Below are 25276 nucleotides of genomic sequence, written 5' to 3' on the forward strand. Positions count from 1 at the left end.
GTTTTGGGGCTCAGGTCAGTGTAATGGAGGTAACCTTCTTTATGGTCTGACCTGGAATAGAAACTAAAGCCTCGATGTATAATCCTAAAGTTGGAAAGAACTTGAGTCCTGTGAGTTGTCTTGAGTCCTGTGAGTTGTAGGAGACTGAAATTTGTTTCTGCCAACTGTTTGCAGTTAGTCAAGTTGGAACCTTAGTGGATATCTTAGATTCTTCTTTACCATTCCCTGTATCTTATTAATTACCAGGTCCTCTTAAATATTTCTTCAAACTCTCTCTGCTTCCCAATGTTGGTGTGTCTTAGTGAGCAGAGTAAAATCACAGCCAAAGTATTTTCTTATGCTGTCACTCAACACAGCAACAATTAACACAGAAGACTTCTGTGATCACATGCATGGGGGTTTCTCTTCCCACAGCAGCCAACCAGTCAAGTTCTGTAGCAGATACCAACTGGGTGCCCCCCAGTTCCAACACTGTGTACCTAGAGGTAATGTCAGATACCACAGGTTGAGGGCAGGTCCCAAAAGACTTCCCCGACTTCCAATGCTAATCACAGCCCCAGGTTATTTTAATTTTGCCTGTACTTCTGATACACTGGCTATAAATCAGGGATCCCATGACCCTCCCACTCCTTAAATCTTTGGGTTCAATTTCATTAGAAATCTTTGGGTTCTAATGTGCTAGAGCAGCTCACAGAACTCAGAGAAATACTCACCAGTTTATTGTAAAGGATATTCAAAGGATACAGATGAACAGATGCATAGGGGAGATAGGGGGAAGAGCATGGAGCTTCCATGCCTTCCCTTGGTGCGCTAGCTTCCAGGAGCCTCCAAGTGTTCAGCTATTCAGAAGCTCTCTGAATCCGCTCCTTTTGGGTTTTTGTGGAGGCTTCATTACATAGGCACAGTCAACAACTGTGTAGAAATATGATTGGACAAAAATGGTATGACCTAACAGCACTAATAGACCCAGTGGGGAAACCCAGCAAGGCCTGTGTGTTCAAGTTCTTCTGACTGTCTGTGCCGCATTCCTTCTTTCAGGGTCTGGGGCAAGCTCCCTTCTAAAGTGAACGTCTTATGACGCACAGTCAGACAGGCTGTGGAAGATTAGAGTTCTGCCTTGGCTTAGTGGAAAGCAGGGCAGGAAAAGGTCAGCAAGAGAGAAGAGATTCTGCTTTCTGAGGTTTAATATGCCCCAGCATTATAACAAAAGACTGTAGTAAGGCCAGGCACAGTGGCTCACCTCTGTAATCCCATCACTTTGGGAGGCCGAGGTGCACGGATCACTTGAGGCCAGGAGTTCGAGACCAGCCTGGCCAACATAGTGAAATCCTGTCTCTACTTATATAAAATTAAATTTAATATTAAAAAAAATGTAATGAGAGCTATGGCACTTATAAACCAGGAACCGTGGATGAAAACCAATATATATCATATTACTCTTAGTTCAGTTATGCCCTATCTTATGTTTAGAATTGTTCATACGTCTTGTCTCATCTCCAGCCCCTCTATCTGTAGTCCTTCAGTCTCTTACCCTTCTTATCTGTCTTTCACACTGCTGCTAGTGTTGACTTGCTAAAATTCATGTCTGATCGTGTGGTTTCTCTAAAGTTCTTCATGGTTTCCCCTGTGTATAGGTGAGTATGTAAGTTTCTTAGTGTGGCACATGAGCCCCTCCCCTTCATGATCTGGCCTATGTCGACCTCTGTAGCTACTCTCTAGTCCTTTACCTCTTACATAAGCTACCCAAGCAGGTTTTACTATGATGCTTTTGTGCTCTTGCACATACTTTTTTGTGTGTGTGACTGTATTGACTTTTTACCTCATAGTTTAGCCCAATTAATTTATCCTAATTCTTCAGTATTTTGCTAAAACATTCCCTCTATTAAGTGCTCACAGACTTCTTGCCATCCAGCTTGCTTACTTCGCTCAGGTTTATCAAATACATTGTATATACCTCTCCTGTGATGTGTATCATACCATACTGTCCTTCTTGTTTGTGTCCCTTACCCTCACTGCCTTAGGAACAGGAACCATATCTTATTCATTACCCTAGCACCTGGCTTTGTGCCTGGTACATGCTAAGTGTGCAGTAAATGATTATCAAATAAATTAATAGATGACTCGAAAACTAGCTTTGGATACTAGATAAATGGTGATCCTGTAAACTGAGATAGGAAAAGTAGGAGGACAAGTACTTTTGGGGCAAATATTTATTTAGTTCAGGTCTTGTTGAATTTTTGCTCTTTTACAACATCGAGGAAGACATGTATCATTTATTTCTTACGCACTTGTTATTTATTCATATAATTAACCCAACAAGAGTTGTTTTAGATATGAACAAGATTATTCTAAAATTTACATGAAAAGGCAATGAAAAAGAAGAATAAGGTGTGAAAAATCAATCTACCCAGTTTCAAAACTTATTATGTAGTTATAGCAATCAAGACTGTGTGGTACAGGCATAGATATAGACGCAGATCAGTGGGACAGAACAGAGAACTCTGAAATAGATCCACATAAATATGCCTAATTTTTGTCAAAAGCACAAAATAATTCAACAGAGGTAGATAACTTTTTCAGCAGTTGGTACTGGAGCAGTTAGACATCCATACACTGTCCCATCTCCCCCCCCATAAAGGAATCTCAACCTATGTCTCATACCCTATGCATACACAAATTAAAATGGATCACAGACTGAAATATAAAAATATTAAACTATAAAACTTTAGGGAAAAGTAGAAGAAAATTTTGGGGAGGTAGGGTTAGGTGTATATTTCTTTGACTTGCCACCAAAAGAATACTTCTTAAAGGAAGAAATTGATAAGTTAAACTTCATGAAAATTAAATATTTTTGCTCTGTTACAGACCCTGTTAAAAAGATGAAAAGATAAACTACAGAGGGGAGAAAATATTTGCAGACAACACAACTGACAAATAACTAGTATCTGTAATATATAAAGAACTCTTAAAACTCAACAGTATGAAAGCAGTCCAGTTAGAAAATGGACAAAAGACATAGTCATTTCACTGAAGAGGATTACACATATAGCAAACGAGAACATAAAAAAATGTTCAGCATCATTACCCATTAGGGAGATGCAAATTAAAGCAACAAGATACTACCATACATCTATCAGAATAGCTAAAATAAAAACACTGACAACACCAAATGCTGGCAACGATGTCAAGAAACTCATACATTGTTGGTAGAAATGTACAATGGTACAGCCACTCTGGAAAACAATTTGACAGTTTCTTTAAAAACCAAGTACGTGACTACTGTATGATCCAACTATTGTACTCTTTGACATTTAGCCCAAAGAAATGAAGGCTGTTCATTTTATGAAAACCTGTACATGTGTGTTTGTAGCAACTTTATTCATAGTCACCAAAACGTAGAAACAGGCCAAATGTTCTTCAGTGGGTGAATGGTTAAACAAACTGTGGCACATCTGTTATCATAGACTACTATGATAAAAAGGAAGGAACTGTTGACACATTTAACACTCTGGACGAATCTCCAGAAAATGGTGCTGAGAACAAAGAGTTAATCCCCGTATCATATCATTTATATAACATTCTTGAAATGGCAAAATTATTGAAGTAGAAAACAGACTATGGGTTGCTAGGGGTTAGGGAGGGATGGCTACAAAAGGGCAACATGAGAGATACTTTTGGTGATGGAATATTCTGTATCTTGACTGTATCAATGTCGGTATCTTGATTGTGATATTGTATTCTAGTTCTGTGAGATGTTCCCATTCATGGAAACTGGGTAAAGGATATATGGGATTTTTTTTTTCTGTAATATTTATTGTAACTACATGTGGAACCACAATTATCTCAAAATAAAAATTTAATTAAAAAAATCGAACACCTATTGTGACACATTTTCTTTTTTTTTGAGGTAGATCTTGCTCAGTTGCCCAGGCTGGAGTGCAGTGAGTGATGTGATCTCAGCTTACTGCAACCTGTGCCTCCTGGGCTCAAGTGATTGTTCCGCCTCGGCCTCCCGAGTAGCTGGGATTACAGGCATGCACCACCACGCCCAGCTAATTTTTGTATTTTTAGTAGAGATGGGGTTTCATCATGTTGGCCTGCTGGTCTTGAACTCCTGACCTCAGGTGATCTGCTCTCCTAGGCCTCTCAAAGTGCTGGGATTACAGCTGTGAGCCACCGCGCCTGGTCTAATGTGACGTATTTTGCTAACCATTGAGTATGCAATGTTGAGCAAAAATTGAGTGTCAGACCTCATGACACGTTCTACAATGGAAGACAGATATTAAATAATCACAGAAATAAATTTAATATTCAGCTGTGGTAAGTGCTGTAAAAGAAAGCTATAAGAACTAATCATGAGAAAATTTGATCCGGATAGTAAGTGGTCAGGGAGACTTTCCTTACTAACTGCATGACTTTGGTCAAGTTATTTACATGCTTTGTGCCTCAGTCCCTCCTTTTTAGTGGGGAGAATAATAGCATTTATACTTTAAGGTTGTCATGTATTTAATATGAATATTAAATGAATGAATTTGTAAAGGGCTTAAGATATTGCCTACCATATAGTAAGCTCTGGTTAGGAGTTTGTTAAATAAAGGGATACTTGATACAAGACCTGAAAAATGAGGAGAGTTAATTCTTTTTTATTTTTATAATTTCAACTTTAATTTTAGATGTGCAGGTTTGTTACATGGGTATATAGCATGATGCTGAGGTTTGGGGTACAGTCGTACCCATTACCCAGGAAGTGGGTATAGTACTCAACAGGTTTTCAGCCCTTGCTTCCTTCCTACATTTCCCGCTCTAGTAGTCCTCCGTGACTATTGTTGCCATCTATATGTCTGTGAGTACCCAGTGTTTAGCTCCCACATAAAATGAGAACATGCAGTATTTGGTTTTCTGTTACTAGGTTAATTCACTTAGGATAATGACCTGCAGCAGCATCCCCGTTGCTGCAAAGGGTGTGATTTTATTCTTTTTATGGCTGTGTTGTGTTCCATGGTATATATGTACTATCTTTTCTTTTCTTTTGTTTTCTTTTCCTTTTTTTTTTTTTTGAGACAGAGTCTTGTTCTGTCGTCCAGATTGGAGTGCAGTGGCCTGGATCTTGGCTCACTGCAAACTCTGCCTTCCAGGTTCAAGCAATTCTCCTGTCTCAGCCTCCTGAGTAGCTGGAATTACAGGTGCCTGCCATCACGCCTGGCTAATTTTTGTATTTTTAGTAGAGACAGGGTTTTACCATGTTGGCCAGGTTGGTCTTGAACTCCTGACCTCAGGTGATTCGCCTGCCTCCGGCCTCCCAAAGTGTTGGGATTACAGGCGTGAGCCACCGCACCCAGCGTGTACCATACTTTCTTTATCCGGTCCACTGTTGATGAGCACCTAGGTTGATTCGATGTTTTTGCTATTGTGAGTAGTACTGTGATGAACATATAAGCACATCTATCTTTTATGGATAACAATTTATTTTCTTTTGGGTATATACCCAGTAATGGCATTGCTGGGTCAAATGGTATTCCTGTTTTAAGTTCTTTGATAAATCTCCAAACTGCTTTCCACAGGAGCTGAGCTAATTTACATTCCCACTGACAGTGTATAAGCATTCCATAGCCTTGCCAGCATCTGTTGTTTTTGGCTTTTTAATAATAACCATTCTGACTGGTGTGAGATGGTGTCTCATTGTGGTTTTGATTTCCATTTCTCTAATGATTAGATACGCTTGTTGGCCAGTTGTATATCTTATTTTGAGAAGTATCTGTTCATGTCCTTGCCCACTTTTTAATGATGTTGTTTGTTTTTTGCTTGTTGAGTTGTTTGCTTGTTTGAGTTGTTTTTGCTTGTTGAGTTATAGATTGTGGATATTATACCTTTGTCAGATGTTAGCTAGATTAACAAAGAGAAAGAGAGAAGATCCAAATCACCACACAATGAGAAACAACAAAGGTGACATTACAACCAATCCCATGGAAATACAAAAGATCCTCAGAGGCTATTATGAACACCTCTGTAAACATGAACTAGAAAATCCAGAGGAAATGGATAAATTCTGGAAACAACCTCCCAAAATTAAATCAGGATGAAATTGAAATCCTGAACAGACCAGTATCGAGTTCCAAAATGGAATCGGTAATAAAAAAACCTACCAACCAGAAAAGCCCTGGACCAGATGTGTTCATAGCTGAATTCTATCAGATGTACAAATAAAGCTGGTACCAATTCTACTGAAACGACTCCAAAAAATGAGGAGGGACTCCTCCTTAACTCATTCCAGCTTCACCCTGATACCAAACCTGGCAAAGACACAACAAAAAAGGGAAACTACAGGTCAATATCCCTGATGAACATAGATGTAAAAATCTTCAACAAAATATTGAGAGAGTAAGTTGGTGATGAGGAGAGGGTATGATCCAGGCAGAGGGAGTGACAGAGGCCTTGGGGTAGGAGTCAGGAAAGAGCTTGGTAGGGCTGAGAGACTGAAAGAAGATCAGTGAGTCTAGAGTACTCCAGGAAGTACATACTTCTCAAAGTAAGATATACAACTGGCCAATAAGTATATGAAAAGATGCTCAACATCACTAATCATTAGAGAAATAAAAATCAAAACCACAATGAGACACCATCTCACACCAGTCAGAACGGCTATTATTAAAAGAAGCTGGGGAACTAGCAGGGGCTGGGCTGCATAGAACTTTTTCTGCTATATTAAAGAGTTTGTCTCTTAAGGGTAGTAGAAAATGATTGAAAGATGTTACCATGGAGTGGAGAGAGATTACGATCAAACTTACTTTTTGGAAAAAAAAACTGCTGGTTGCAGTGTCATCAGATTAGAAGGAAGCAAGATAATTGCACGTAGATAGTATAGGAATTTATTAGGTAAACAAGGCCTTATTCCTGGCAGTTTTCATAGGTTATCTCTAATTATTATTATTATTGTTGTTGTTGTTGTTGTTTGTTTGAGACAGTTTCACTCTGTTGCCCAGGCTGGAGCGCAGGGGCACAATGTCAGCTCACTGCAACCGCCGCCTCCCTGGCTCAAGTGATTTTCATGCCTCAGCCTCCTTAGTAGCTGGGGTTACAGGCAGCTGCCATCACGACTGGTTAATTTTTTATTTTTAATAGAGGTAGGGTTCACCATCATGGCCAGGTGGGTCTTGAGCTCTTGACCTCGAGCGATCCACCTGCCTCAGCCTCCTAAAGTGCTGGAACTATAGGCATGCGCCACCACACCCAGCTTATGTCTAATTTTTATAATTTCGTAAGAACATATTTACAAGCTACTGCACTTCTATTACAATGTTTTAAAATGATTTTTTTTTGGCAGTTAAAACGGAAAAGGTGACTTTGCATTATTATTTGTTTAAATATGTAAAATTTCGGCTGCTGTGTTAGAGTCTAAATAGCCTTTTGTGCCCAAACCTGGAAATTGGGTTTAGAACCTAAAAATATTCAACACTGGTGTTCAGATTTTTTTTGTTATATGTTCTTTATGCTGCTATAGAAATTTGAATATTTTATAGCGGTGCTGTTCAATAAAAGTGTTAGTGCCGCAAATGCAAGCCACGTATGTAATTTTTAATTTTTTAGTAGCCACATTAAAAAGGTAAAAAGAAAGTGGTGAGATTCATTTTAAATTTATTTAACCCAGTAGATCTAAAATATTTCAACATGTAATCTGTATAAAATTTCTAGTCAAGTATTTGACATCCTTTTTAAATACTGAGTCTTGGAAATCTGGTAGGTATTTTACATTTAGAGCACATTTCAGTTTAGACCAGCCATGTTTCAATGGCTCAACAGCTATATGTAGCTGCTGGCTGCTGCATCAGTCAGCACAGCTCTATAGGTTTCTGGGTTAATTAGCGGAATAGGTTTTTTTTTTTTTTTTTAATCTTAAGTTATCACATTTATAGAAATGAAACCCATGCAGGTCTGAGTTTAATTGGTTTATTTGGAGCAGAGTTGCATGCTCATGTTATGAAGAATGATCTCCAAGCTAGGTGTCTCAAAGGTGTTATGAAATTAATTTTTTTTTGACAGAAATAGTTAAAATTTCCTGTTACCACTTAGGATTTTTGAGAGATTTTTAGGGATAAAATGAAGGAGATATATTGGAATTTGCTGATTGAAGTCTTAACACATAAAAAGGTTTAATGATTTTAGAGAGATTTCTCAGTGCTGTGTAGCCTCTAGCTAATGTTCACTAAATGTTATCACACGTATTAAGCCCTTCTATTCTGTAAAGAAATAGAAACACAGTGTCTGTGTTCTTCACAAAATCTTAGCATACATGCTTTGCTACATCAAAATTAAATGATTCTTAAACTATTAATGTTTATGTTTTTAAAAGCCTTTTGGTTATTTTCTCAAAAGCCACATAATATTTAATTTGTTTGCCTCTATGGAACTGCAGATTTCTTAGTATGAACAGCTACTTTCATACATTCCTTTTGTTTCAATTAATATACTCTAACAAATCTCAGTATAATATGCCATCTTTGGTAGCAGTAACTATAAAACATTCATAAAGTTGCAAAGCAGCAGGTATTTACATTTTTCTTTTTTAATTTATTTGCTAGGTTTGGTTATTCCCCTAAGAACAGTTTAATACTCTTGGAGACAGGATTTTTTTAAATTGAAAACTGAATATATTTCTCTTTTTGACATCATGAATTGAATAGTTTGACATTTGTTGTTCTCACACTGTGCCAGTCATTATGCCAGATGTGAAGAGTAGAGGCATGCTCTCAAGGAGCTCTCAAAACTTCACCTTTTTCAAAGTGATACTTTAAGTGAGGAAATTTATATAATCTGTTTAAAAGATATTTATTGTCAGTAATAGTCTAGTTTTCTAAAACTTCATAAATACCTTTTTGTGATTAAAGCTCTTTGAGGTTATTTTTCCATTTGCAGGAGGAAAATTTACTGAGTATAAGACATTGTCTTAAAACACTCCCAAGTCTTCAGTATTAGAATTCACTACTAGAATTCAGCACTGGAATTGAACTGTGCTTACTTTAGTCTTCATCTGTCATTTTCTGTGTGTACTTACTAGGCCATATCTGATAAGTCTTGTTTTACAAGGCTTACTGGTTTGACTGCTTTTATGACTGCATCTTTCAAGTCCCACACATGCAGCTTAAAAGTCTGTTGCTAATGTCCCCATACTTACGTTGAACTCTTATTTTGGTGTTGAGTAAGTAAGTGGATGTATTTAAAACTCAAACTAGTTAGGAGTAATATAGATTTAAGAATATTGAGAGTAAGAACAATGAAAACATACCCTTTTTTGGTTTGTTGCCTGTTACTGTTTTATCAGTGGCTAATGTTTGACCATAGGCTCTGAAGATTTAAATATTAAAATGATGAAAGGAGAATGAAATAAATATGTTTATTTTTAAAATCAGGTTGTACTTACACCTGATAAAATCCTCAAAAGGGGCAGTCTGTTTTTCAAACCTGGTACTTCAGCCGTCTTGTTCCCTACCCTGTGGGCAACTTACTTGGAAATCTCTCCTGAGACAATCTATACATACACAAGCAAAAATGTAAATATACTTCACATTTTTCAACTTAACAATTGGAGATCTACCTGAAGATCTAATCTTCATTCTTTTTTACAGCTGTGTAATGAGAATAAAATTATTACCTCACCCCAAAATATTTAATACAGGTAACTATTGTTACAGTGAATGCATTTAATTTTTTTAGCACATAGATCGTAACTTTCCTTTTGTGATGTTAAACCGAATGATTTTTATTGTATGTTTGAAAAACGTTAAGACTTTTTCCCTTTTTTTCCCCCCAACAGATAATCAGACAGCTAAATGGAGTCTGAGCAGCTGTTCCATAGAGGCTACTATAGAAACAGCTACAACAGTATAACAAGTGCAAGCAGTGATGAGGAACTTTTAGATGGAGCAGGTGTGATTATGGACTTTCAAACATCTGAAGATGACAACTTATTAGATGGTGACACTGCAGTTGGTAAGTTCAGCATGACAGCCTAATGTTTGTATTCGTGAATATCCACTAATAATATGTACACTTTTATTGAGGTTGAAGTTTTCAGAAACTTAAAAAATTTGAGGTCAAATTTACATAACATAAACTTAACCATTGTAAAGTGTATAATTGAGTGGCATTTAGCACATTCACAATGTTGTGCAACTACCATTTCTATCTAGTTCCAAACATTCTCATCACCCCAAAAGAAGCTACTACATTTAAGGGTAAGCTTTTAAATATAATGTAATACAGAGAAGTGTACATCATCAAATCATAGTGTGGAAATTGATGAATTTCTGCGAAGTGAACATTTATTATATAACTCCTCAATCAAGAAATAAAACATTACCAGTAGTTTCAGAATCCATCCTTGTTCCACCTTCAGTTTCAATATTATTTTTATTTCTATCTAGATTAGTTTTGTAAGCATTTAAACTTTATATACATGGAATTCATACTGTATACTCTTTCATGTCTGTGGCTTTTACTTACGTTTTGAAATTGTCTATATTGTTGTGTATAGCAATAGTTAACTTATTTTCATTGTTAGTGTAATGTCCCATTGTGTAAACACACTTCAATTTATTTAGTTATTCTACATTGATATTTCATTATTTGGTTGTTTTTTTTTTTTTTTCTCCCCAGATTTTGGCTATTGCTAACAGTGCCACTGTGAATTTTCATGTGCATGTGTTTCATGTGTGTGTACACAGTTCTGTATGATATATATCACAGAATGGAATGCTTGGATCATAGAATATGTATTTCTCAGTGTTATCAGATACTGTCAGAGAGACTTCCTTTTCTTTTTTTTATTTGTCAATTACCCTATTCAAAGATATTACCAAAGTGGATATAGCATGTACATTTCTACTAGCAGTGTGTGAGAGTTCTAGTTACTCCACATCTTCACCTATACATGATACCAGTTTTTAAAAATTTGACTATTCTAGTGTGGTTGCAGTAGTCTCTCATTTTGGTTCCATTTATGTTTGCTTGATGATTTATGAGTTTAAATGCCTTTGTGTGTGTTTATCGGCTTTTTAGACTGCTTCTTTTAAAGCACCTATTCAGTCCTTTTCCCTGTTTTATAGGAGTTCATGATGCATTCTGATTATGAATCATTTTTCAGCTACATTTTCAGTATTGCTGTTATCTCTCTCATTCTGTCGTATGTTTTTTTACTCTCTTAAAGGAATCTTATGGTGAAGATATCATCAATTCTAATGAAATCCAACTAATCCTTTTCTTTATTCTAAGCCGGTCTCAGTCGCGTATGCCTGCAATCCCAGCACTTTGGAAGGCTGAGGCAGGAGGATTACTTGAGGCCAGGAGTTTGAGACCAACCTGGGTAACAACGCGAGACTCGTCTCTACAATAAAAATGCAAAAGAAAAAAAAATTAGCTTTGATTGCACCACTGCACTCCTGCTAGGCACCAGAGCAAAACCCCGTCTCAAAAAACAAACAAACACCACCACCAACAACAACAAAAAAAACTTTTTTCTTTTCCTTTCTTCTTAGTGTTTATTTTGTGTTCTGTTTAACAAGTCTTCCCATACTTCAACGTCACAAAGATATTCTCCTGTTTTGTTCTGGAAGTTTTATTTTTGTGTCATTCACATTTATATTTATCTACCTGCAGTTAATTTTTTAAATATGATGTGGGTTAAGAGTTCAGATTCATTTTTTTCCCATATGAAAAACTGGTTGGCCCCGCACCATTTATTGGAAAAAACTTTCCTTTTTTCAATGTACTACAGTGACATCTTTGTCATGTATCAAGTGACTATATTTTTGTAGATCTTTTTCTACATTTTCTACTGTGTTACATTGAAATATTTGTCTTATTTTATCCATATGCCAATGCCCAGCATATATATGAGTTTTGTTTTTTAAATTTGCTTTTGTCTTTTATTGGTTTATAGTCTGTTTGCATTTAACATAATCACCAATATGTTTGGTTTCAGACCATCCTCTATTTGTTTTCTGTTTGTCACGTCTGTTCTTTCCTCTCTCGTTATTTCTATTACCTTCAATACCTTGTTATATCTTATTTTTTGTTCAGTAGGCTACCCTAGAGATTATTACATGTATCCTTGATTTATTAGTTCTAGGCATTAGTACTTTTACCACTTTATGGAAAATGCGGGGACTTCAGAATACTTTACCTCTTTTTACCCCTTTCTGCTTCCTCACCATTTTCTCAACAGGAAATAGCTCAAGAATAAAAATGGTTGAGACTATTGGGTTTTACCTTCTTTTGTTTCACTTCTTTTCAGAATATTGACACTTCAAGTTCTAGCTCCCTTGGATATTTACTGGTTTAAAATACAGTATTTTGCTGTTATTGGTCATTTGCTCTCTTCATCACAGATTTTTTTTTTCTAATTTTAATGACAAAATTATAAACAAGAAAAATACATAAAATACATATATTCATCATTTGAAACATTAGGTGAAATTAATAGCATACCCATTTTTTCTGTGTTTAAATAGCTCTTTAGCCGTTTATGTGAGGCAGAAAATTAACCCCAGGAAGTAGGAAGACATAGGATGAGCTGACTCCTTCCATCTTCCCATTGCCGTCAAGTGCTGGTGATGTCTTTACTCATGGTATTCAATAGGAGAGAGTGCCAAGCAGTAAGGATGGGGCAAGGGCACAAAAAGGATCTACTTATGTTGCTCTTTTATCAGGGAGGATAATTTTTCTAGAACCTTATCAATAGACTTCCTTTTGTGTCACCAGCCATAATTGGGTCACGTGCCCACCCCAAGATCGATAACTGGCTAAGGGGAATGAGATTACTGATTGGTTAGGACAATTATGATTCCTTCTCTGAAATTAGGCACTTTAACATGCAAATAAGAGGAAGGCCCAATTAGCAAGTATAAAATTGGAATGATTATAGCGTAGGCAACCATTGGTGTTTTCTTTTCTTGTTTTGGAGACAGTCTCGCTCTTTTGCCTAGTCTGGAGTGCGGTGGCACGATGATGGCTAACTACAGCCTTTACCTCCTGGGCTCAAGAGATACTTGCGCCTCAGCCTTCTGAGTAGGACCACAGTTGCACACCACCAGACCCAGCTAATTTTTAAAATTTTTTGTAGCGATGGGGTCTCACTATGTTGCCCAGGCTGGTTTTGAACTTTTAGGCTCGAATGATCCTCTTGCCTTGGCCTCCCAAAGTGCTGGGATTACAGGCATGAGCCACTGTACCCAGTGTATTGGTAGTTTATAAAAGATTCTGTCCTCAAAGGTAGTGTAGTTGAAGGTGTAAGTTGTGGAGTAACAGTCAAAAATAACTGTGAGTTTTAAATTCGGTGGTACAGATTCCAAATGTTACATCTCACCAAATAAAGATATCATTTTGATATCCCTTTAGAATTGGGAAGGTTGTTGTAGAGGGAAGATAATGCATGAACATCCAGCAATAGGGATAAGTATTACATATGTGAAACCATGAATGTCCTTTTTGAAGACAGTGAATATTCTTTCTTTCAACATAGCTGATATTCAGTGAATATTCTTTCTTTCAACATAGCTGATATTCTCCTGTTAACAGTAGCAGGAAGGGGATTGTCTTGGAAGAAGTTGGAGCCTCACATTAGGTCTCCCACTATGGGTTAAAGCAGGTATCAGAGGAAAAAGATATGTTAGACTCTGTACCCCCAACATAAGCAGCATTCTTTTATGTTCATGTTCAAATGAGATGTCAGTAACATTTTTACTAGTATTAATGAAAAGCTGTAGCTCTAGAACTCAAATATGACATCTGGATTAGGATTTAGCTTGTCAGAGATAAACTGCTTTGGAATCTGCTGACTTCAGTAGATATCTGTTGCATAGCTCTTGCTTTGAAAGTAACTGTGTACTTAATAATCTCAAAAATGTAATCAGTCTGCTCAGAGTGAGTGCTAAACAATCTAGAGTACACTGTGATTAAAAAATAGAAGTTATTCCGAATAATGATGACTAGTGGTATCAGCCAGAAATTTAAGCTAGCAGAAAGCTGAAAAATTAGGCCTGAAATGTGTTTATATTAGGTATATCTAATTTGAATGAGTCAGTTTGGTCAGTAATTCAGATTCCATGGAAAATGCAAAAATTTTTTATCGCAAGTAACAGGAAAGGAGAGCCAAGATTTTGTTGCCAGCGTTGTATTCATTAAAGAGAACCATATGGCTCTTGACTCACTGAAAATGGAGCACATGACTGTTCATGAGTGCAGCTTTACAATTATTCTTATAATAGTACTATCTTCACTTGAAGTAAGAGAAGTTATTGAGATTGACTTATGGGGTAAAAACTGTAATCAGCCACATGTTTAAGCAAATTAACTTTCAGTAGTTAATTTATGTTGATAACGTGAATGTGCTAGTAAGTTTAAAATTTAGGCCCCTGTATCCTTTTTTATCACATCTGAGATGTTTACTTGACAACATCGGGGCCTCTCCCAGGTTTCTGATTATGTATAGACTGAGAGGGAGATGTGAGAGGAGTAAGAGTTGAGAGGGCTCACTCCTAAGTGTTTTATTTGCTATCTATACATAACTTTTAAAACTAAAAATAAAAACAGCCTTGGAAGCCGGGTGCCTGCAGTCCCAGCTGCTTGGGAGGCTGAGGCAAGAGGATTGCTTGAGCTCAGGTATTCAAGGCCGTCGGGTGCTATGATCGCACCTGTAAATAGCCCTTGCACTCTGGCCTAGGCAACATAGTGAAACCCGGTCTCTAATAATAATAATAATAATAAAACCTTTGGAAATACTAAAATGCAAATGTGAGGTTTTCTGATTTATTGGAAATCTTGGGGCATGTGGTGACTGGGAATGGAATCCAGAGAAATCCATAGATTATTGTATTCTGCTTCCCATATATGTAACATTCTGAGCTTCAGAACTCCGAAACCACATAGTAGACGAGGCTCAGAGGTGGATTGTCCTGGTCAAGGTGTTGTGATCCTACCCTGCTAAAACTTAAGCTACCTTCTGAGCTATTACAAGAGATTCCAGTATTTTCATTCAAATATCTATTGTTAGATTGAGCTTTATTCAAAATATTTGTAAGTTTATTCATCTCATATTCTTCTGGGTGGTATATTCATAACTACTACCTACACAAGACATTTCAAAAGAAGAAGCTTGGCAAAGTAGATGCAGAGTGATAATGCCAGAAGCTGAGTGGCCATCTCTTAGTGTCAAGACACCTCTTAGAGTGAGGGTACATAACACAAATACAGGGTCCAGCCCTTCCTCCTGTGAATGCAGAAACATGGCATCAGCATGAAACTAGCTGTCTCTAAGAGGCGGATTCATATTAACTAGGGTTTTAGATCTCATTAGGTAAAACCATAATACAAATTTACTTATGGTGAGAAATATCCTAGTAATCTACTTCATTCCAAAAAAGGATATGAAGCAACTTAAAAGGATAAACAGAATTCAATCATTTGCATAAATATTTGACACAGATGAAGCAAAGGGAAAACAACTTGAGGTGATCTAAAATGTAGATATGAGACCAATAAAAGTTACCAATATACATTTTTAAATTTATTATTATTTTTTAACTTTAAAATATGTTTTGTAGAGATGGGATCTCACTATGTTGACCAGGCTGGTCTCAAACTCCTGGCCTCAAGCCGTCCTCCTGCCGCAGCCTCCCAGAGTGGTGGGATTATAAGCGTGATCCACCACGCCTGATTTACCAATATACATTTTAAGGGGAGACTACAAATTTGCCTCTAAACTTTGTAGCAGCAAGTAAATAAAAGAACCTGTTTAGTTAAATGATTCAAAGTGTTTATAAAACAAAAACCTAACCAATTGTTCAGCCGACACCCTATTACTAATATTAAGATAAATTTCCAAGTGACATTATGAAGTGGTTACTATCTAGTGTATGAAACAGTGATTTTTAGGAATATGTTTGGAGTAAGCAGTAAAGTTTCACAGGGCTTTTTTTGTTTTTTGTTTTTTGTTTTGAGATGGGGTCTGGCTCTGTTGCCCAGGCTCTCTTTCCAGACAGGGGTCTGACTCTGTCATACGCAGTGGCACAATCTCAGCTCATTGCAACCTCTGCCCTCCTGGGCTCAAGCCATCCTCCCACCTCAGCCTCCTGAGTAGCTGGGACTTCAGGTGTGCACCACCACGACTGGCTAATTGTTTTGTATTTTGTTTGTAGAGACGGGGTTTCTCCTTGTTGCCCAGGCTGGTCTCCAACTCCTGGGCTCAAGCCATCTACCTGCCTCGGCCTTTCAAAGTGCTGGGATTACAGGTGTGAGCCACTGCGCCCGGCCTAACGGGGCTTTTATTATTAACATTCTTCAATATCTCCTACTTGAATCACAAGATTCCACAAAGACACCATTATTGTATAGTATAAACATTGATTATTTGTGATGTTCTGGCAGGATTCATAGGTGTATTTTAGAGTATCTTTGAATAGATGGACTGTATAGACAGTTTCAGGAGGTCATCAATGTATATTTTTCCTGAGGTTTGGTATATATTAGATAACAGTGATTTTAGAATTATAACAGAGCTATATTATAAAAGAGTGTATTATTTACATTTAGCTAGTTTTTCTTTAGCAATAGAACACAGCCCAGCTGAATGTAAGACTGAATAGAAGCCACCAGAAGTCCTCTTAATGAAAAGTAAAGGCTGTGCCCGTGGGCAAAGTCAGGGGTCTTCATTCAATTTTTTTTTTTTTTTTTTTTTTTTTTCTTGAGACAGATTTTTGCTCTGGTTGCCCAAGCTGGAGTGTAATGGCGTGATCTCTGCTCAATGCAACCTCTGCCTCCTGGGTTCCAAGTGATTCTCCTGCCTCAGTCTCCCAAGTAGCTGGGATTACAGGCATGTGCCATCATGCCTGACTAATTTTTTGTATTTAGTAGAGATGGAGTTTCACCATGTTAGTCAAGCTAGTCTTAAACTCCTGACCTCAGGGGTGATCCACCCGCCTTGGCCTCCCAAAATGCTGGGATTACAGGCGTGTGCCACTGTGCCCGGCCTCAAAATATATATATATATTTTTTTAATTCAGGGTCTCATTCTATCATCCAGACTGGAGTGCAGTGGCATGATCACGGCTCACTGCAGCCTCGACCTCCGTGGACTCAAGTGATCCTCTCACCTCAGCCTCCCAAGTAGCTGGGACTATAGGCATGTACCAACACACCCAGCTAATTTTTAATTTTTTTGTAAAGATGCGGTATTTCACTATGTTGCCCAGGCTGATGTCGAACTCCTGGGCTAAAGTGATCCTCCCACCTCGGCCTTCCAAAGTGTTGGGAAGCTTTGTGGCTCACAGTGATGAATACAAGTTTTCCAAAATTTGGTTTTTGCTTGAGAGTTCTAATTTTTTTATTGGCAACAATATACTGTCAGTTGTTTTACTTGAAGAGAGGTTGAGAAAATATCTGGCAAAATCTTTAGCCTAAATAACTAAAGTGATGTGTCAGCTTTTCTTTCAAAAAAAAGTGATGTACCATGAAAAACGTTTAGCTCACAACTCAAATATTCCGACACGTGCTTTTCCTTAAGATGGAACCATTGTACAACAGTATGAGTGAAAGTGTTCTGTTCATTCTTTCTAGTTTGTTACACAGAATATTAAAAAGATGTACACTCAAGAGTTGTGATTTAGTAAAATGAATACTTACCGTTTTATCAAGAATATTTGGAAGTGAAACAGGCTTTTGTTTTCTGCAAATTAATGGTGGTGAAAAATATAACAACTGCTTTTTTTTCTTTTTTTTTTGAGACGGAGTCTGGCTCTGTTGCCCAGGCGGGGTGCAGTGGCATGATCTTGGCTCACTGCAACCTCCGCCTCCCTGGTTCAAGCAATTCTCATGCTTTGGCCTCCCGAGTAGCTGGGATTGCAGGTGTGCACCACCATGCCTGGCTAATTTTTGTCTTTTTATTAGAAATGGTGCTTCACCATGTTGGCCAGGCTAGTCTTGAACTCCTGATCTCAAGTGATCTGCCTGCTTCAGCCTCCCAAAGTGTTGGGATTACAGGTGTGAGCCACCATGCCTGCCCAATACAACACCTTCTAGTAAATTTTGGTGCCACTGTTTGTTTTAATTTATGGTAGATATCAGGCTGTCTTCCTCACTATTGCTTTTGTACTATAAATGAAAGGCCAATACAATGAACAAGACAAATAATGTTATGGTCTGCTTAATAATGGCCTTCCCCACACCCGAATTCCTAAAGCCTGTAAATATGTTACCTTACATGATAAAATGGACTTTGTGATTAAATATCTAGAGATGGAGTGATTATCCTGGATTATCTGGGTATCTCTGATGTAATCACAAGGGTCCTTAAAAGAGGGAGGCAGGAGGATCAGAGTCAGTGGTAGCAGACATGGTAATGGAAACAAGAAGTGAAGTGAGAAAAAGGCGTGAGAATTTTTCTGTGAAGGTTATGTGAGAATAATCCAAGGAATGAAAGTGGCCTTTGGAAGCTAGAAAAGGCAAGGAAACAGATTCTCCCCTGAAGCCTCCAAAAGGAACACTGCCCTGCTGACACCTTGATCTTAGACTTCTGGTCTCCAGAACTATAAGAAAGTAAATTTGTGTTGTTTTAAGCAACTAAGTTTATGGCAGTGTGTAGGAAACTGACAGGGATAGCTTAGTATTATTGAAAGTGGTGTTTTTAACCTCATGGACCCCTGAGAAAGATTTTTGGAGTCTCTCGACCATACTTGACCACACTTTGAGAATTCTAACATAAGCTGGCTGCCAAATGCACACTGGGTACATGAATAAGGTGACTTGTTATATTGTATTAAAAACTTTAAGAGTGAAGTGTTTATATAAAAAGGGTAAAATCTGCATATATGATTTCCCAATTCTCTTCAATATTATATACACACACAGAAAAAACATTGGAGGAAAATACACCAAAATAATGTACTTTTTTCTTCATGATGGAATTTGGAGATTTATAATTCTTCTTTGTATTTTTAGTATTTTCCAAATTGTCAGCAATTTGGCTGCCGAATTATAAAACTGAATTTAAACTTCCAGGTCATTCTGAGGTATATTGTATATAGGATAGAACATATTAACAGTTTAAACTTGATGTGTAACTAAATATTTTGTCTATATGGTAATTGGGCCTTCTGTTGTACTATTGCCCAAATGTTAGTTTTGAGCTTGTGCCTGGCTGTCATTTTTCCAGGTCTTTATACATGGTCCTTTGTCTAGGATACTAATAGTATTCCAGTACCAAGTAGTACTAAAGTACTACTTGTACTTTGCTTCTTAAATTAGCCCTCAGTCCCTTTAGTAAGCCTTACCTTACTCCTCAGTTAAAGTTAAGGGCCCCTTGTATGTAGTAAACTGGGTGTTGCTTCTATTGTGCTTGCATTCTTGACTTTATCTGTATTTGTCTTACTTGTTTATAGCCTGCCCTCCTCCTAAATTGAGCAACACTTTTTTTTTTCAGTAAAATTATCCTAGTAATTTCTGTTAGTTTGTAATTTATTTTCCTATGTACATAGTTCTGTTTAGAGCTGATCCATTACGTTTTGATTACATAGTTCAACTCTTGATGAGCATTCTTATTTTTTTCTATTTCCAAATTTTGTGGGGAAGGGATATTCATATATAATGGGAAGCCATATATACTGTTTGTTTTATCCTTCCTTCTTACAAATGTCTAATACATTGGCATGCATAGGGTAGGAGCTCGTTAAGAGTTTACTTCTTTGTAAAAGTCATCTATTTAACATATTTGCTGCTCATATTTTATACCTTTTAGGAGTCTTTTTTCCTTTTTAATTATTATTTTTGAGACAGAGTCTCGCTCTGTTGTTTAGGCTAGAGTGCCCTGGTGATACTTTGGCTCACTACAACCTCCGCCTCCCAGTTGGAGTGTTGAAGTGATTCTCAGGCCTCAGCCTCCCGAGTAGCTGGGACTACAGGCATGTGCCACTGTGCCCAGCTAATTTTTTATACTTTTTTTTTTTTCAGTAGAGATGGGTTTAGCTATGTTGGCCAGGCTGGTCTCAAATTCTTGACCTCAAGTGATCTGTGCCCCTCGGCCTCCCAACATGCTGGGATTACAGATGTGAGCCACAGCACCCAGACCTTTTAAATTATTAAACTAATACAGTTATATAAAGTTTTGGTTTAGCTGGACACTAAACTGGTGGGTTATTCAGTAGAGTAGCAGGATATAAGCCACTTATCTGTATTGTTAAACTGTATTGCATAAGGGTCCACCAAAATGGTAGTGCAATCCAGAAGGAAATGGGGATAGAATAGAAAGCCAGGAGAAAACCACAGAGGAAAATGGCTACCTGCCTGACATTAGTCAGTATTATCACACCCTTTTAGATTTTCTCATCTAAAAAATGAAGGGAAACATACCAATTCTACCTACTTGACTCAGATTAGTTTTGGAAACAAAATAAAAGAATATGGTAGAAGAAATGATGTTATTAAATGATATTAAAAATGAGAGTCCTTTATGATAATTTTGGCCTGGGTGCCCGAAGTTTAAACTTACTATACTTTCTGCAGCTATCAAACAGATCACCTACATCATGACATTCATATAGATTATCCCAGGTTCATAAAAATCTTATATGGTTGGCTGGATGTGGTGACTCACACTTGTAATGCCAACACTTTGGGAGGCTAAGGTGGGTGTATCTCTTGATCCCAGGAATTCGAGACCAGCCTGGGCAATATGGCGAAACCCTGTCTCTACAAAAAAATAGAAAAATTAGCTGGATGTAGTGGTGCTTGCCTCTAGTCCTCAATATGCAGGAGGCTGAGATGAGAAGATCACTTGAGCCTGGGGAGGTCAAGGTTAGCCGAGATCTGCCACTGCACTCCAGCCTGGGTGACGGAGCAAGACCCCATCTCAATTTAAAAAGAAAATCTTGAATGGTTAACTTTAGATCTTAGTAATGACTTGGATTGCCTAGGAGGAATGGCAGAGTCTAGGACTGAGAGAGTAGAAATATAAAATGTGGCCAGAGTGTCTTGTAGTACGAGGAGTGAAGAAGTACTCATAAAACAAAAGAATGGGGGCACATCAAAGGAACACGGGAAGTTACCTGAAAAAGCTCCCAAGTGTCAAAGCTGGAATAATTTGAGCAACAAAAATAATGTAGCATGAATTATAACTCAAAGTATAAAATAATCCTATATATATGATATAAAGGATATAAGTTGATATAAAGGATTGAATAAATATGAGGTAAAAGAGACAAATCTCCCATCAAGTAATTTATGTACCCATTCCATTCTATGGAGGAGAAGCTTAATTCCTACCTCCCTTGAGGGTGGGCTAGACTTATTGACTTACTTCCAAAGAATAGAGTAGGGAAAAACCTGGAAAACACTATCTTAGCCAAATAGTGAACATTAATATCACCAGTGATATATCATAGATATCATGTACACTTGATATGTGACAAGAAGAGCATGTCACCTTTGTGATAGTCTTTCCAAAGACCCATAATCCTAGTCTAATCACAAGAAAAGCAACTGATGAGCTTAGAGTGGATGACATTTTACAGGATGCCTGACTAGTCAAAATCACGAAAACTAGGAAAGACTGAAAAACTAAGACCAAAGGAGTTTAGGGAGACAAGATAGCTAAATGCAGTGTGGATCCTGTATTGGGACCTGGAATAGAAAGAGGACACTCATGGAAAAGGTGCTGAAATCTATGTAAAGTCTGGAGTTTACTTAATAATAATATATAAATGTCAGTTTCTTAGTTTTGACAAATGTATCATGGAAATGTAATGTGTTAACAATTGGGGAAACTATGAATGAGAGGTATTTTGGGACATCTCTGTACTGTCTTTGCAACTTTTGTAAATCTAAAATTATTCCAAAATGAAGTTTATTTTTAAAAATGGGTTGGAAAGAGTTAACTTTTAAGTAATAAAAGCAAAATGTGCTTATTGTAGAAAATATAAATGATGAAAAACATAAGGTAGAAAATGTAAACTACCTGTAATCCTACCACCCAGAGATAACTGATTATTGGAATATGTTTTTTTCTAGACTGAATTCTATGTGTATTTCATTCAGCAAATAATTATTAGACTCCTTTGTGGACCAGACATCTTGGTAGGTGCTAAGGATAGAGCAGTGAAGAAGAATGATGTCTCCTTCTCTTATGGAGCTTATACTCTAGTGATAGAGAGTACTATTAAAAGGTACAACTGTGATATGGTAAGGGCTGTAAAGAAGTATGAATGTCAGCCAGGCACAGTGGCTCATGTCTATAATCCCAGCACTTTGAGAGGCCGAGGCAGATGGATCACTTGAAGCCAGGAGTTTGAGACCAGCCCAGGCAACATGGCTAAACCCTGTCTCTACTAAAAATACAAAAACTAGCCAGGTGTGGTGATGCACGCCTGTAATCCCAGTTACTCGGGAGGCTGAGGCACAAGAATCGCTTGAATCCAGGAGGCAGAGGTTGCAATAAGCTGAGATGGTGCCACTGCATTCCAGCGTGGGTGATAAAATGAGAATATCTAAAAAAAAAAAAAAAGGATGACTCTGAGAACATGTGGGGAAATCAAAATTGAATATATATTATTTAAGATGATAACTGAAAAATGAATGCAAGTTAGGCATGTGAAAGAAGGAAGCAGGGCATTGGAGGTGCTAGGAGCTTGTACAGGTGCAGTTGCAGGCAGAGGGAAGGAGCTTGGAGCGTTAGAGGTAAAATGGTTGGAGTGTAGAGAATGATAACTAGAAAGGGAGGGACTGAGGCTGAAGAGGTAGTTAAGCAAGGTCTAAATAATATATGTAAAGTTTTTGGCACTTTTCCCCAAGAGTGGTGGGAAACCACTGAAGATTTTTGAATCAAGGGAGTCATAAGATCCTTGTAATTTTAAAAGATCATTCAGAGGCCATGTGGGCAAATGGATTGTTAGGTGGTGAGTGTGTGGAGGTAAATATCATAGTTCAGAAAAGAAATTATAGTGTCTAGGGCTATAGGTAGTGATAGAGAGTAGAGAGATTCAAAATAGATTTAGGAGTAAAATCAGCCAGCTATACTGATTGTTTTGATGTAGAATGAGGGAGTATAAGGACAAATGTTCTGCATTTCTAGCACATGCAGTTGGTAGTGCCATTTATAAGGCAGAAGATTTTTAATATATGAAACACTGCCTTATGGTGCAAGAGCTTATTTTAAATCATTTTTAATGGTTGCATCATAATCAGATACACAAATGTATTTTCAGTTCACAGAAATAAAACATCTGTTAATGTGTAGTGAATATGATGTTTTGAAAATTAGTGGTGGAAGGCTGGGCGCGGTGGCTCATGTGTGTAATCCCAGCACTTTGGGAGGCCGAAGCGGGCAGATTGCTTGAGCCCAAGAGCTTGAGACCGGTCTGGGCAACATGGCAAGGCCTTGTCTCTACAAAAAATACAATAATTAGCTGGAGCATGGTGGTGCCCAGCTGTAGTCCCAGCTACTTGGGAGGCTGCGACGTGACAGTTACTGGAGAAGTCAAGGCTGCAGTGAGCCATGATCATGCCACTGGACTCCATCCAGCCTGGGTGACAGAGTGAGACCCTATCAATCAAACAAACAAACAAAAAAACAATGAGTGGTGGAATTGTTGCTAAAGGTAAAGTCTGAGTGCTGATAAAACAGTTGGCGTTGGTTCTTTCTGTGAATAAGAATAATGAAGCTCTTTGATATTAACTGCTGGTAGAAAACATTAATAAATCCAAGAAAGGTGTTTTAGGAAACATGGTATTCTCGTATGTAGATTTATAAGCACAGAAAAATTTCCAGCAGTATAAAGTTGTGGTATAGCTCCAAGAAAAGTATTCTCAGAAGAATTTGGCTTTGCTACAGTTTCAAAGGTTATATTTGCGCATATTGTCTTCAGTAGATGACAAGTTGATTTTAGTTTTATTGTTTTATCTGGCATTTTCCAGTAACATTGGTAGTATTCTAATGAGTGAGACATTTGACACTAAAGTCAAATTTGACAACATATATTCTTAAGCCAGTTTAGAAAGTATAGAATGGTTACATTGCAAATCTTTGGTAGAGTTTTTATAAGAAATTCTTAAATGAAGTTAACAAACACTGCTACCATTTAATGTCTGTTGGGAAAAGGTCAAAGCTCTTTTAAATGCTCTACTCAAAATTATTTTTAGAAATAAACAAATAATTCTAAAGTTCATCTGTTATTTATTCTAAGCAGGGTCATGTTCTTAATACATTTGACACTTCACCTTCTGTTGCCAACTACTTTGTAAACATTCTACACCTGCGTCTCCAAACTGCTTCAGCCAGAGCAACCTAGTTAACCTATTATACTTATATGAGGGAGTAGGAGACTGCCTAAATTTGTGTATTTATTTAAGAGTTAGGTAATGCATTTAGGGAAGACAAACTCATACTAAGTTTATGAAATGCTGTAATTCAGGATGTTACTAATGAACTAGGAAAGTAGTTGGTATTAATAATAAACTGGTGCCTTGATAAAATTAGCCTAAGATGCCAGTGGAAAGTCAATCAAGTACTGGATAGTTATCATCACAAAGGTCATTGGAAAGAAGTGAGCTTAATTTTATAATATACAGAAACTGATGGTTTATACTGCAGTTACCACCTTAATTATTGTCATTTCACTTTTCTTCTTAAAAAACTTTCAAAGAAAGTTACCTAAAATGACTACCTCTTCACTCTACCTTTCTCACCCTAATGTCATGATGGGACAAATTAACTTTTCTTCTGTGCATGTAGAATATTACCTACGAATTGTCCTTGGGAGAATTGAGAAAATTTTCAAGTTTCATGTTTTGTATTGTGGTTCTGGTTAAGAATTTCAGTTGAAAAGGGCTGAAGGAGTTATGTGCTAAACCTGTAAAATCATAAGCCGAAGTAAATACAGTCATTTCTCGGTATTTGTGAGAGTTTGGCTCCAGGAGCCCCTTAGGTACCAAATGCATGGATTTTCAAGTCCCCTATATAAAATGACATAGTGTTTACATATCACCTACACACATCCTCTTATATGCCTTAAATTGTCTGTAGATTACTTATAATACCTGATAAAATATAAATGTTGTGTAAATAGTTGTGCTGCTGTATTGCTCAGGGAATCATGACAAGAAAAAGAAGCCTGTTTATGTTCAGTACAGAACAACCATCCATTTTTTTCCCAAATATTTTCAAGCCATAGTTGGTTGAATCCACATATGTGGAAACCACAGATGTGGAACCCCTGGATACAGAGGATTGATTATACATAAA

At 37.3% G+C, this 25276-nt stretch overlaps 1 protein-coding gene across 4 annotated transcripts in view; it reads left to right on the plus strand.

Moving 5' to 3' along the window:
- CLCN3 (chloride voltage-gated channel 3) overlaps positions 1-25276 on the plus strand; it is a 101329-nt gene that overhangs the window by 5569 nt on the left and 70484 nt on the right. For all 4 annotated transcript variants that reach the window (XM_025384764.1, XM_025384767.1, XM_025384761.1 and 1 more), the window contains exon 2: positions 9809-9984. In XM_025384764.1, coding sequence (XP_025240549.1) covers positions 9825-9984 — 160 coding nt within the window. In that variant the 5' untranslated portion in view covers positions 9809-9824. The remainder of the gene's footprint in view (positions 1-9808; positions 9985-25276) is intronic.

This window comes from Theropithecus gelada, chromosome 5 (assembly GCF_003255815.1).
Source record: "Theropithecus gelada isolate Dixy chromosome 5, Tgel_1.0, whole genome shotgun sequence".
NCBI lineage: Eukaryota > Metazoa > Chordata > Mammalia > Primates > Cercopithecidae > Theropithecus > Theropithecus gelada.